The sequence below is a fragment of the Zootermopsis nevadensis genome, unplaced genomic scaffold, assembly GCF_977971745.1.
Source record: "Zootermopsis nevadensis isolate Lab colony 2312 unplaced genomic scaffold, Znev_1.0 Znev_ptg000017l, whole genome shotgun sequence".
Classification (NCBI taxonomy): Eukaryota; Metazoa; Arthropoda; class Insecta; order Blattodea; family Termopsidae; genus Zootermopsis; species Zootermopsis nevadensis.
The window spans coordinates 12,553,162-12,568,759 of NW_028259149.1; the positions used below are offsets into that span (position 1 = coordinate 12,553,162).

The 15,598-nt window shown below is 39.3% G+C and overlaps 1 protein-coding gene across 3 annotated transcripts in view; it reads left to right on the plus strand.

Annotated features, from left to right (window-relative positions):
- Positions 1-15,598, plus strand: part of shn (zinc finger protein schnurri) — a 111,321-nt gene that overhangs the window by 80,925 nt on the left and 14,798 nt on the right. For 2 of the 3 annotated variants that reach the window (XM_087350454.1, XM_087350457.1), the window contains 8 exons: positions 1,024-5,609; positions 6,083-6,328; positions 8,430-8,526; positions 10,647-10,767; positions 11,091-11,226; positions 11,590-11,707; positions 12,424-14,017; positions 14,546-14,732. In XM_087350454.1, coding sequence (XP_087206580.1) covers positions 1,024-5,609; positions 6,083-6,328; positions 8,430-8,526; positions 10,647-10,767; positions 11,091-11,226; positions 11,590-11,707; positions 12,424-14,017; positions 14,546-14,732 — 7,085 coding nt within the window. The remainder of the gene's footprint in view (positions 1-1,023; positions 5,610-6,082; positions 6,329-8,429; positions 8,527-10,646; positions 10,768-11,090; positions 11,227-11,589; positions 11,708-12,423; positions 14,018-14,545; positions 14,733-15,598) is intronic. The other variant, XM_087350456.1, reaches the window with a different exon arrangement.

Below are 15,598 nucleotides of genomic sequence, written 5' to 3' on the forward strand. Positions count from 1 at the left end.
TGTTTCATACACCAAATTATAGATATCACAAACATATGACATTCATTAGCTACCAAAGATTTAAATATATATCTAGTTTGCTTCTGATTCTGCAGCCCGATTCCAACCTGGATATCTGTTTACCTAGATCTTTTCTCCAAATCCTTATTCAGACAAACGGTTGAACCTTTGGACGTGTTCGAAAGAACAGACAAACGCTGACGGTCCCGAGTGAGATTGAAATGTTCCAGTGCTAGACCCTTTAAATAATAATTACATTTCATGGTTACAACTAAGATCATTATACGTTATATGCATGGAGTGAACACATTAAGAAATATGAACGCCCCTGTGGTAATGTGTTTCATCTCCGAAACTAATTAACGCATTTTAATTAAATTGCATTAAAAGTTGTCAGAAGATTCTAGACTTGGTTCATAATGGGTTGACGTAACCCATACAACTCAAACTGATCTTCCAGTTTCCCCGAAACGACTGATTATTAGGTATATGTGGACCAAACCAAGAAGATGGAATAAATGCTACTCTACCGCTCATACGGCATATCTTAAATGTAATGTGATTGGCTTTGTGATATCAGATTTGTATTTTCTGTAAATGAATATAATGACTAATATGGTATATTCAAAAGCATCAAAACCACATTTGGAAAATATGCGTATAAATCTTTCCACCCTCATTTCATTTTGCCAATGACATGTTTGTTTAAATTAGACTGATATTTTACACCAGGTCCATAAATGCACATTCATATTCACAGAGATGAGAACCACATATTTATATGAGTCAGAAGAAAACTTTTAAAATAAATTCAGCCACCATTTTATCCACCATTCACTCTATTATCAATGTCATGACAAAAAATACAACAGCTGATGCATTTTGAAATTGTGAACTTCACCATTCCATTTTGGTAACATTCATTACCTTTAACAATTGAGGACAGTGGAATGATGTTTTGTTCAACATCATGTTTCAAAGACAATTTAATTAATTATGTATAAATGTTTCTTGGTTTTTCAGAGGATCCAGGAGGTGGTGGTGTGGTATATACAGGAATGGGGGGTGGTAATGGAGTTCCAAATGATGACAGCTATTCATCCTCTAACTCTTCCAAGTTGATGGACATTACTTCATCCTCCTGTGATCATAATAACAGCAAGTACCTGCACAAGAAGTTCAAGAAAATGGCAACAGCTTCACCTGTTACTGCTCCTTCCCAAGAGATCGCTGCCAATGACACTGTCATCAATGGTATTGTGTTTGGTCCTGTAAGGACAGTTGAACCTGCTATTGCATTGTTCAAGATATCAGATTCCTTCATCAAAACACCAAAAACTGTCACTGTGACTGAAGGGTTAAAGGGTAGAATAGGATTTGAAAGTAGGTCTTCACCCAAAGCTACATCAAGAGGTGCCTCTCCTTCAGTGTTGATGACAACTACAGTTCTTCCTGCACCCCTTCTTGCACCTGTTTCTTCAAACAGTTCTTCATCTTCTTCTTCATCATCATCATCATCATCAGTGCCTCAGCAGGGACGTTATGTGTGTCCATACTGCAAATTAGCATGTGCCAAGCCCAGTGTACTCCAAAAGCATATCCGTGCCCACACAAACGAACGACCTTATCCCTGTGAACCATGTGGATTTGCTTTTAAAACAAAAAGTAACTTATATAAACACTGTCGATCAAGAGCACATGCTCTGAAGATGGAGGAGGAAGGTTCCAACAATGGGACAAAATTCAACTTGCCATCTGCCGAGTCATCGGATGTCGAGGATGATGAGGATGAGAACTACAGCAACAGTACTCCACCACCGTCATCTATAAATAATGCTTCGACTACAGCTAACACAACAGCTCACTGTAATGACTTCAGTTTATCTTCAAATATCCCCAGCTACATTACAGCTACTACAACAGTAACTACTGCCACAACAATCAGTACAATATCAGCTGTGTCATCAACCAGTGAAAGTACCAACAGTCAAGACAAACCAAGACAAATCTACAAACCTAAATTCCACAAAGCAGCTTTGTACCAAGAAGAAGAGCAGCAGCTAGCAGCAGAAATTGCAATGACAGCTAAAATTAAAACAGTCCCTAGTAACACCGTCATTACTACTCAGTCATCATCTTCATGCCTCAAGACTCCATCTCCAGCCCATTTTACTCCAACATCCTCCCTGATCTCCAGCCTGAAGACCCCATCTTCTCCAAGCCCAGAGTTACTCCATCAGCACATCAATAAGATAATTAGTGATAACCAAGCAATTGTGGAAACTGTAGACCCACATTGGTCTAAGAAGTTTCTTCAGCGTCAGAGTAGCAGAGAGCAGTTGAGGGAAGGATCACCTCGAAGTCCCTTATCACCTGCATCTTCTCCAGGAATTGATGTAGCAACACAGTGGCCCAAAAAATTCTTCCATCGTCAAATGTCACTTAATGAATCAGAGAGAGTTAAATTATCTTTTCAACAGGCATCACAGTCAAAACTTGCACTTGCCCTTCTTCAGCCCAGTAATAGGCATGAGTCAGCTTCATTGTCACCAAGACCTTTAGAGAGTCCTGTATCAACTGTCTCAACCACACCAGATCAATCATTATCATATCAGCAACCTCTGAATCTCTCAACAACGCACAACACAAGCAGCAAAATAAATAGTGAGGATCCCAACTCCAATGTTCATCGAAAACGTTGTTTCTCTGAAGGCTTTTCAAACACTGGAGCTGTAAAGAACCAAACTATGAATTCAGCTACTGTTCTCAAAGATCACAATATACTGACTACAGCAAATTACCATCGTGGGCAATCCAATTCAAAGCTTGCAAGACTGGATGGCTCCATCATGAACATATCCTGCATAGAAGGTGGACTGAAGAATCATACCAATGAAAAACTTCTATACCATCCACAAAATCCTGAAGGTTCAATCATCAAGGACCTTCTCCTGAAGGCAAGAGCTACTGCTTCAGCAGGAATTTCTCCTGCTCCTGGAGTTTGTGGGATGGCAGACATAATTTCAAATATGGAAACCTCCAGCAGCATACCATCCAATATGTCATGCCTCCAATCCTCAAACAATTCTGATGATGATGCATATCTTTCAAACTCTCAATATGTTTGTTCTTTATGTAAAATACCTTTCCGAAATGCACAGAATCTAGAAATTCACCAGCGATATTATTGTAAAGGAGAAATTAGTTTGAAAGTAATGCACAATGCATCACCACAACACAGTCCAAATGCTGCTATGAAATATGGTTCAGTTTCATCACATTCTTTAGATTTGCAGGCACAGATAATTGGAAGTAGTGAGGATGTACGCAAGGCTGGTCATGCAGTAAAAGGTTCTGGAATGCAACTATTAAATATTGCCAAGGTGTCTTCCAAAATTGGGAAACAAGAATTCAAACCATCACCATTAACACCCCCTTCAAGGGATAGTGGGAAATCTTCAACATTAGTGATGCCTCCTTTTCCATCACCAGGCCCCCTTCTTGGGAATACACCTCTTGTGGACAGCTACCACCAACTTAGCCTTCAACAGCAGAAGAAGAGGGAAGACAGTGATAATGAAGAAATACTAGAGGACCTACAACACAAAGGTCCTCTTTTAAAGAGGCGAAGGCTTGATTCAGAACTTTCAAGAGACACCAGCTCAACAACATCCTCACCTGACATCCGACCACTGTCAACCACACCACATTCTGGCATCATGTCTCCCTCAGCTACTACTCTGAGATCTTTGGAAGAACTTTCCAAGTGCCCAATGCGTCCTAATTCTCTTCAGATGTTTGGAGGCGAGGTTCAGATCCTTGATGGTGCTGGTGAAACAAAGACAATGAGAATTGAACCATCATCCCGAGGAGGCAAGAGTCCAGGAGCACCTGGAGGTGCTGCTGATCTGATTCTCAGTCTCCCCAATCACATACATCCTGGAGGAGTACTGATATCTTCTGCAAGCAGTAAAGGAGGAGCAGAGTGTGATGATGAAGTAGTACCTAGCAATGTTTCCCCACACATTGTTGTCACGATTGCAAGATCTGGCCTTCATTCTGGTGGAACCATTGTTCAGGTGCCACAGAAGTTATCAAATAATTCCTGCACTGTGTCCAGTGGGCTTGTGAAACCCCCTCGGACATCAGGTGGCAGCATCAATCCTATAAATGCCTCCAGTCCAAGAAATGTTACATCACCACTTCCAAAACAGCAACAGAAGAATGTCAGTGGTGGGGGAATGATATTGAATTCTGCCTCTCCATCAACATCTCCTTACTGTACTGGAACACTACTAACTTCAAATACAAACACAATCACTAACACCTTTCCAGACACAACCAAACTTCTTGTACCCATTGTGCCAAATATTGCTACTCCAAACTTGGCAGTACCAGGGATTCCAGCCCCAAATCTTGGTCATCATTTGCCTTTCATGCCATTTGCACCTTTCCTGCAAGATGGTGCACTGTTAAATCCTCTGACTAGTATCACAGCTTACAACCCACTGACACTGCCTCCACACTCTGGCATTCTTCAACAATCTTCTCATGTCTTACAAAGTCTATCCCATGCTCAAACCAAGGACAAGAAGAGTCCAGGAGCTGTCTGTTCTTCACCAATCCCACGAGACAGCAGTGTCCCACCTCCTCCCTACTCTGGTGGAGTTGTGACCATCCTTCATGGTGGGAAAGCAATTCCTTATGTTCCTGGAATGCCTGGACCGCATACCTTACTTCCAACAGTACCATCTCCAGTTTCAGTCAGAAAAGAGTCATCACCACAACCACTTGATCTTGCAAGTCCTTCACGAGAGTCACATTCTTCGAAAATCACAGATCAAACCAAGGTAACTCAGCCATCTGTATCACTTCTTCCTAAAAACTTGAAAGTTTCCATTACATCATATATAAACACTGTGGCCCCAATTCCATCTAGTCATTATCTGAAAGATGATCTTCCAAGAATTGTCAATTCTAAGGTATCTGCAAGCACTTTGCTGAAGATACCCAAAACTCCCTCACAGCTGATACCAAGTATTAAAATTGATACACCTTTACCAACCACTAATCATTGCACTGACAGTACTATAGGCGAAGAAGCTACACAGAATACCACAAACTCAGCATCTCCTGTACAGAAAATGTCAAAAGGAATAAGACCAGATATTGTACCAATGATGGCACCAAAAGAAATTGGAAGTGAGAAGGAGGAAAAGTCGAGTAAAGAGTTGGAAGATGGAAGAGCAAAGAAGAATGAAAAAGGAGATGAAAATGCTGAGCATTCCAAGACCAAAGGAAGCAATAGTGGGATCAGACCAAAGTTCCTCAGACCAACAACACTGCCTTTGAAGCCAGGGACATTTGTTCCAAAGAAGCATCATGGAACAGGGCTTACCCCAACAGGAACAGTTCTGTCACTCGTCAGTCCTGAGACACCACGTCCCAGGAAATCATATGGGCAGCTGTACTTGAATGGGCATGCATACACTTACTTAGGCCTCAAATGTTCAACAAGAGTCTTCTACTGCACGCTGAACAGGCCTCAGCCAATGTATGTGCCTCAAACTCCTGAACATGCCAAACTGTCCATGTACTCCAATTGGAAGGTGAGAGCAAATAACAATACAGCATGAATCAGAAGGTTCAACCCTCCTAAAAAGCCTGGCATTGTATTGATTCTGATCCATTTCAATCAAATCTGTATTACTAAGACTTATTTCCATTAGGACAATTTTAATATCCATACCAAAATACTGTGTGTATATTTCTTGCTTTCCTAATCTGAAGCACATGTATAGTCCATGTTAATCTTCTTGATTGTACAAAGAGACAAGTATAAATCACTAAATACAAAGTGTCTTCAACTTGAGTTACATTATTTCACAGCAGTGGCTGATAAATTTAACATCTATTTTCGCTATCATTTTTAGCAATTAATTTTTGTTTGCCACGTTTCATGATCATTAATCTGTCCTGAAGCGAAATTTGATTCACCTTGTGAAGTTATTCGTAGCTCTGTTGTATTAAGATTTACAACACCCTTTGTCAGTCCAACAGTAACAGCCTCAGAATTTTGCAGGTTTGTCTTGAAGCTGATCCAAATCCATTCGGATTAGATCCGGGGCATGCAATGGCATTCTATGATTCAAGACATCGACCTACAGCTTACACTATTGCCAAACCATCTGAAAATAAGCCCATGATACTGACTCATTCATCATATTGGCTGGAAAGAAACCAGGTGCAACAAAGTGAAAAGCTGAAAGCTGATAAACCTCATGGGGATACAGGGAAAGACACTGGGACCAAGACAGATGGAGCCGAGGTAAGAAGGTGGATTTATTGAAGTAGGAATGTGTCACTGCAAAAACGCTTCACGTAAGTCTTCGGTCAAAATATTAATTTCTCTCAAATGTATGTAAAAGTAAAAAAGTAAAGTTCTCTTGCCATGTGCTTGGAGGGAGAAGTGGTATAGCTCCTATTCATCCTTAATCTTGGTACTAGATAGGGGTGAGTGGTCAGCATCACGTCCCAGCCGCACTTTACCCCCAGGAAAGGAACCCAGTACCTATTGGACAGGAGGCTGTGTAGGTCCCAGAACCCATCTGGATGCAGATGCTAGAGGAAAAATTCTCTGCCCCTGTCAGGAATCAAACCCCAGTCACCCAGTCTGTAGTCAACTATTATACTGACTGAGCTACCGTGGCTTGCTCTTAAATGACTGTGCTGTAGGCAATACTAGAATGCCAAAATTGATCAGATGGAACTAACTACATGGAGTAGAGTCCTCCTTGAGAAGTACACTCAGCTAGTCAAGAAATTCCCCATCTTTTATGGAACCAAAACGTTCATTACCATGATCACAAAAGCCTGCATTAACCAGACTGACATTAAGAAAACTGTAAAAATGTCAACACCGATCATGTGGATCCTGCAAATACATTGCGTTCCTTTTTGAACTGTTACTTTCTCCTACATAATACAGTGACGGAACAGTTCCAACAGTGCCTGTCGGTTTTGATAGACACTTATAGTAACTACATTTGTGATGTTCCAGCCATAAGTCTGCTTTAAGAAACACTTAAAATTACCAGATTTGTGATAATATAAATACTATAAAAGTAAACACAGAAACACTCTTAAGGGCTAGTAGGGATGTTAGTCTACAAATAAATGCAGAAAAAACAAATTATATGATCATGTCTCACATCTGAATTCAGGACAGAACCAGAATGTAAAGACAGTTAATGAATCGTTCAAAAATGTGACAGAATTCAAGTACTTCGGGATGACATTAACATGTCAAAATGACATTCATGACAAAATCAAGAGCAGATTAAATTCAGGGAATGCTTGCATTCATTCAGTCCAAAATCTTTTGTTCTCCTGTCTCACATCAAAACAACTAAAGATAAAATATACAGTAGTATAATTTTGCCAGTTGTGCTGCATGGGTGCAAACGTTGTCTCTAACTTTGAGGGAGGAACATAGATTGAGGGTCTTTGAGAACAGAGTGTTGAGGAAGATACTTTGACCTAAAGGGGAGGGAGACAGAGCATGTAGAAAATTGCATAATGATGAGCTTCATTGCCAGTACTTCTCATCTGATATTATTAGGGTGACTAAATCGAGGAGGATGAGGTGAGTGGCATGCATGTGGGAGGGGAGGGGTATTCACAGGGCATTGGTTGGGAGGCCTGAAGTGAGGAGACTACTGAGAAGACCTCAACATAGGTGGGAGGATAACATTAAGATGGACCTTAGGTAGATAGGAATCGATGGAGAGAACTTGATGCAGCTAGCTCAGGATAGAGTCTGGTGGCAGGCTTTTGTGAACACGGTGATGAACCTTCGGTTTTCATAAAGAAAGTGGGCTATAATTTGAACAAATTGAGTAACAATTGGCTTTGTAAAGAATGTCCTGCACCATAGAGTGAGTGAGTGAGTGGGACTTGTGAAATGTAAATGTCAATTCATAATGATACATAATTAGGTTTGGTTAATTAATGTCTGGTTTTGGCACAGTCTTCTCCTTGACTGCTTAATAATTAAGCCAGTTGAAAATGTGCAACTAAATTTATCACAAAATATTAATTTGTTGGAGAAATAAAAAACTAGTCAAATATGAGAGGGGAAAAAATGGTTTTACCTTTGTTAATAGAACTGTCTCTTAGTAAATACTGTAATTCATCAAAAAATGGTGTACGTATAAGAGGCTTGAGTAACCAGTAATTGTATGGTGAAGACACAATCAAATACCAACCAGAATGGTCATATCTCTATTTCTGCAGCATCTAATTTGAATTTTTAATAAAATAATTAACACAGTTTTAATACAATTTGTAAGGAATGCATTTTGGTTTTCATTAAATTTAGTTGGTGTTGGTAGAAGTGTTGTGGTACTTATTATATGATATTGTTTCAGAATTCAGGTTTGACAGGTGAGCCTGCACCACGCAGAGTCAAGATTTTTGATGGAGGTTTTGAGTCTAATGAGGACTACATATATGTCAGGGGAAGAGGTGGGTGAGCCTTCTGATACTATAGAAGCTGCACAACACAGTTGTTGGTTGTGCACAAATAATGCTGAAGAGAGATTGTTGGAATATAAGAAGAAATAACAGTCCTCATATAAGTGAAAATATCAAAGTACTTGCAATGAAATGCAAGAAAACAGCACTTGAATACCTGACTAATACCAAAACTTTAAAGTACAGGTTAGAAGTTGACAAAAAATGAAAATGTTATAATACGACCATAAACCAAGCTGTCAGATTTCCAAACTATGGAAATAAGTGTACTGGATTCTGTAATTTTGTATTTTAAAATATCTAATATGAACGGAATGAAGCTATTTGAGTTACAAACTTCCACAAAGGGACAAGACGCTGACACAAGTTTGCTGTTTCAGTGTTTGTAGACAATTTACAAAGATCCTTTATCAACATGCAATAGTTACAATTTCAGATTACTGAAATAAATGGTAGGAACAAGCTGAAAGCGCAAAAAATATCTGTACCCAAAGAAGCTTCGTATTATGATCCATTGGGAAAAATAAATGTTGGAGGACGTATAAAAAGATAGAGTGATCAAAGAAGATTCTGATGGGGATAGAACATGCCATTGGACATATTTCCTGAAGTTGATGAAAGACTCTCAGGCTGTAAGCCACGTTAGTTGGCTGAAAAGTGAATAAACCATATCTTCTCCTAATGTTTCGAGAACAATCCCTGTTCTCATCCTCAGGGCTGCTGGTTAACCAGCCTGTTCCTTTCCATTGGCCAGTGCAAAACAGAGCAATGGATGGGCTTCCAGCAACATCATAACTACCTGCCATCCACTGCCAGTTCCTATCAGCTAACGCGCAACAAAGGAACGGACTGATTACCGAGCAGCTCTGAGGATGAGAACAGAGATTGTTCTCGAAACGTTAGCAGACAATATGGTTTCTTCACCTTTCAGCCACCTGATGTGGCTTGTAGCCTGAGAGTCTTTCATCAACTTCAGTCACCATAAAAACCACTTTATACATACTCCCTGAAGTTTGTGATGATCTGCCTCTTTGCTAATATATGTAGTCAGATATGGCAATCATATCTAACCCTTGGGGTCGCTGCCAGTGGCATATGCTTCATTGTAGCTAGTAGTGCACTGCCAAACCAATAAAAATGGAGGAATATAAAATAAGTATTTGACTATCTAACATAACAATAGCAAGATGATAATATCTGTAGTGCAATTGTTGGGAGATTCAATAATATTGCATTTCTGCATGATCTGACTTCTAGACAAGGATTCTGAATGTCATGGTCAAGAGGTTAGCACTTCTACTTCGTATTCTGGAGGTCCCGGGTACAAATCTCAACCCGGAGACCAGATATCCTGATTGAAGTTTTTTGTTGTTTTTCTCAGTCCCTCCAGGTAAATGCCAAGATAGTACCTTTCAGACCCCTTCCGTCCACATCTTTTCCAACTCATTATTCATTATCATCCTTTCATTTGACGCTGTATAATCTGAGATAATGAAGGTGTTATTAAATAAACTAAATAAACAGACCAAAATTTGCCACAGGTCCCTGCCTGCCTCTGTGTGTGCGTGTGCATGCATGTGTGGGCGGATAATGTACATACACTGCAGTGATGTTAATATAAACCAAGATTCCTAGCATATTTATCCAATTAATTGTTTAGAATTAGCCTAAATTTTAAATATAATAATGCAATGCATGTACTTAACCACAAGATGGTGTGCAGTGACACTTTTTACCAAAATAGGTATGTTACTGTAGAAAATATAATGATGTATACAAACTGTTAATGGTTAGGTTGATTCAATTATTAAATCTGAAACAGACACCATGGAAAATGCATACATTTTTTTCCTACCATTTGATGCTATATTACTTAAACAATCAGTTGATACTTTGATATAATCAGCTATGAGACTGACCCTGTGGCAATAACTTTGCAAGTGAAATACTTGAACCACTGGTGAGAGAAAATGAAAGTATTCTGCTACCACTAAATTAGCCAGCATAGTGAACATGTACTAGGCAAGTGCACAGAGTTATATGTCAGCTACTGGTGGCAAATTACATTCTTCTTTGTAAAATTACACTCATTATTAAACTGATTGTTGTAGGCCGTGGTCGTTACGTGTGTGAGGAGTGTGGAATTCGATGCAAGAAACCATCTATGCTAAAAAAGCATATACGGACTCACACTGACGTTCGACCTTTTACATGCAAACACTGCAGCTTCAGGTAAGAAGAGGATATTTTAATACTTTTAAAGTGAACTGATCATTATAGACCTAAAGTCAGTATGCTTTTTTCTGTATATGAAGGTGTGTGACATCCACTAGGAAATAATTAAGGGCATACTAGGGCTCTTGCCACACCCATTTGTTGTTCTGTCAGTCATTGACATGATTTTCTATTTAAGTCAGAATATGAAGAGTGAATGTGGCTACTACCCAGTGCTCTTCAGGTGTTCAATGTTATAGCCATAAATGATAAATGAAACAATGTTAATATACGAAAACCTATCTGCATAATGACATTAGTTTTCCATGGTTTTATTGCAGCTTTAAGACAAAGGGTAACCTAACTAAGCACATGAAGTCCAAGGCCCATTACAAGAAGTGCATGGAGCTTGGAATAGTACCAGTACCAACTGTTGTTGATGACAGCTATATTGATGAAGAGTGCCTTTCTAGACAGGTAAATTCCATGCCAGGCTTTGCTAACAGAGGCAAATTCTTATGTACTGTATGTGCCTATTTGACAGTGTGTTCTCGGTTATACAGCAAAGAGTGTTGAAAACAAAAGTGATTATAACTGATGAATGAGGAAGTACAAGGAAGGAAATTGAGGCATGTCTTGAAGTACAGGTAGTTGCATTCTGAAAAGTGCCTCATAGAGTGAAAATATATATTCATGCCTCTTCCAGTGATCCAATTGTACAGATGGTTGTTGTGTTCCTAGGTGAATATTTCCTAATTGTAACTTATAACTGTGATTTTTTGGTAATGTGAAAGTGTAACGGTGACATTGTTCAATAAACTAGTACAATTTGTTTTACAGCAAGCATTACGAGCATCTCAACATGGAGATGGAGAAACAGATTCAGATGAAAATGAAGAAGAGGAAGAGGATGAAGAAGATGAAGAGGAAGATGAAGAAGAGGAACAGAATCAGGCTGGTGAGTGATGCTCACACATAGTAGATTGTAACAATTAAACTACAATAATGAGAATTAGTTTCCAGTTGACAATTTTAGTATGGTTTTAATAAGAGAGACTCCATGAAGTCTTGGAAAAATAAGAAGTCACTCAGCTAGTCCAGAAATTTGTTACCATGTTCACAAGAACTTTAACTAAACACAGTCTTGAGCTAGATGAGTGCAGTCTGTACCTTTACATCCACTTTCTTTGAGATCCATTTTAATAACATCCTTTTTCAATGAAGCTGCTGTATAGATATTTCAGACATTCCAAGTTTTAAACTTCATGTCTCTTTACAATTGCAGAAGTCATTCAAAAACATTTGCCCAAGTATGAATCCATTTTACACTGAGTGATTGTTAGATCCTGCCCAATCCCCAAGCTAGAGCCCTAACCCCTATTGGCTGTCTTGCTTATTTAGTGTATTTGCAGCTACCTTCAATATTCAACATACAGCAACTGTTCAGTGTTGTTAGTTGTGGCACAGAAACAATAGTCCAGTTATGTAATTGTCATACATGGACTACTGACAACATGCATAATTGTAATGATTACTTTCAGGATTTGTTATCACAGATGTACCTACTGGCAAATTCACCTGTTCAAATACTTCCACTAACATTGAACCAGTTGTTGACTGAGTCTCTGGAGCCATTTAGAGAGTTTAAGATGTACTTTTCCTGTTTGTTAACAGATGGAGATGATACAAACATCGGTAAGGGTAAACTTGAACGTGAAGCTGTGCGTGGTCTGCTGAGTCTGTCGGAGTCTACGCGTGTTAACTCATCATCAGGCCAGTACATCTCAGCAGGGTTGATCCCCCTCTCTTCAACCTGTGGCCGCCCCACTACATATCCCTACAGCTTGACTCTACTCATACCGAACTGCCATGAAACTTCTTTCAATACACCACAGACACCAACCCTAACAGCAGTGAGTGCTCAGACAGAGCGAGAAAAGGTATCCAGAAACACTGGATTAGCACTGGAGTTGCATAGTGGGGGGGAAGGAAAGTTAAAGGAAGAGGGGAGAGGGTCCAGTATGATCCGCCGGAGGGGTAACGCAGCTGCACTTGTTCTGATTCCACCACAGCAAGGTGATACCAACAGGTATTATTTTCCTTCATGTCGCACACCAACCATACCAGTTGCAATGTTTAGCAAAAATGTGACAGATGACAAACCTTCGGTTGACTATGGATCAGATTCAGACTATGATCAGGATAATTCAAGTGCAGCATACACAGATGATGAGGACAGTGAGAGGAGTGACAATTCAGAGAGAGACAAACCTCTTTCAGAAAGAAGTACAAATGAAATGGAAACAATAGAGGCTAACTCATCAGGCTCCTTGCAGCCAATGGATCTCAGTAATAAAACTCAAATGACATCAAATTCAAGGAAAACTTTAACAAACTTAATCCCTTACATCCCTCCTTCTCTATCAACAAATGGTGCCAGGACTCCTACTACTCCAATCTCAGAGATACTGACACCTGTATCAGAACCCGCCATTCTCCTTGCTTCGTTATGCAGCTCAGTGGAACGTTTTCCAGTTCCCAATACAATGCTTGCGCACAAATATCCTGACCCAGCAGAAACCACAATGCTCCAAGCTTATCTTACAGAACTTGCGTTGCAAGATGTACGCATGAAGCAGCATCAGTACCATCACCATGGTTACATCACAACAACATGCACAACAGTGTCATCATCATCATCATCATCATCATCCACTGCATCAATACCAATGCAAGAAATAACTGTTGTAACAAGATCCTTGTCTCTACAGAAACCTTCAGTAGATAAGGAAACTACTCCAAAAGAAAATGGCAGGGCTGTTCCTATCAGGATACCGTGGCCTGCTGGTGAAGTATTCAGTGTAGGGATTAAAGATATGGAGTCTGGTGTGTCAGAAAAAGTGAACATTCAGGAGTCTTTAGAACAAGTAAATGGCTGTAAAACACTAGCATCAAGCAGTGATGCTGAAAATGAAAAGAGTTTAGCTTCCTCTGAAAAGACAAAGGTCAAGGAAAGTGCATTACTGAAAATACCAACATCCACAGTTGGTGAAAACATGTCTTCGACAAAAATGGGCCTGGTACCAATGAGCAGTAATAATATTGTAAGGAATGTTGTGGTTGGTGGGATTGGTTTTAGTGGACACCAGCCGGCTTCCCCTCCAACCTCAACAACAAGTGCTACCATTGCCACCAAAACCTCATCCCCAACAAAACCCAAAGCTGAATTCTTACCTCCTTCAAGTGGACCATCACCAAGTTATGTCAGGTAAGCCAGTCACACCAGTCTGAGAAATTCCTTAGGACATGTCACAGAATCCTAGAGTATAGACCGTGGTTTGGGAATTGGTGTCATGATATAATATACAGATTAATGAAAACTAAATTTAATTTCTAACAAACTCAGATGTAGTCATTGAAAGAATGGGAGCTTCCAGCAATTGTTCTAGGAGCACAGTGATGTCTGTCAAATGACAACTCCAGCTTGATGTTAACTGTTGTGGCCTGTAGGCAGGATTAAATGAGATAATATAACTTGTCTAGTGCATGATACTGTTTAGAAAGAAACCAGATGTTCACCAAGACTAGCATATAAATTTCCAGTGAGATTTACGTGCACCAATATAGAGAAAATCCCTTGTGGCCTAGTGACACTGTGTAGCATCAGGCCAATACTGGCTTCCATTTACCATTGTAGTGGAAAAGATTAATAAGGAAGTATAAATACTAATAATCCCTTTCTTGCAGAGTGAGTAATTTGCTTGACATTTAATTAATTAGTCATCATATTTTGCAGCATGAAGGAGGATGGACGTAGCATTTGTGTCATCTGTAATAAAATCTTTTCCAAGCCAAGTCAGCTCCGTCTCCATGTTAACATCCATTACTTTGAACGCCCATTCCGTTGTGAGTCATGTGCTGTCTCTTTCCGCACCAAGGGACATCTTCAGAAACATGAACGCTCTGTTAGTCACCAGAACAAAGTAAGATACACTTTCATTATCTGAACCAATTGTTGATTGGTGGTTTAAAGTATTGTGTCTGTTAACCCACTGACTTATTATGTCTACTTTAATATGACATTGAATAATATAAGGTATTAAATGAGATAGGGAATGAGTTAATGGTTGGAAGGTGATAGTGAGCTGGAACAGGTAAAGATTTGAGTGTTGAAAATGGTGTTATATATATTAATAGTAAACTTTGTAACCTATCTTCTTGGTTATCTAGAAGTAAGACAGCATTGTAATAGCATAGAAGAGACAGCTAGATATGAAAACAAAGCACAAAATAATGAGTTTATTCAAAAAGTGTTACTTATAAATCCTTTTAAAATGTGGCAAAGCTCGAATATCTGGGAACAGCATTAAAAAAAACATTTGTAAGATTTGAGGTTTTCGCAACAGTGATTTCAAAGATGGCTGTCTTCTGGGTTGTAACGTCATGTAGTCTGGTTGAAGTTTACTGTTTCATTGAAACATCTCTAAACTTCTACCAGACTATACAGCACAACAACCCAGAAGATAGCCATCTTAAGAATGCATTCATGAGGAAATTCAACACAGGCAAAATTTGGGGAATGCTTGTTACCATTCAATTCAGAAATCAAAAGTACACCCACAAAGATTTTGAAAAGTAGATTAAATTCAGGAAGTGCTTGCTACCATTTATTTCAAAATCTTTTTCTCTTCCTACCACCTGTCAAAAGACTTCTTAGATTAAAGTATATAAAAATGTAACTTTACCTGTTGTGATTTATGGATGTGAAAGATATTTTCATTCTAGTAGAAATACATAGATTGAGAGTATTTAAGGACAGAGTACCTGAAGACAAACCTCAGAGAGGGGA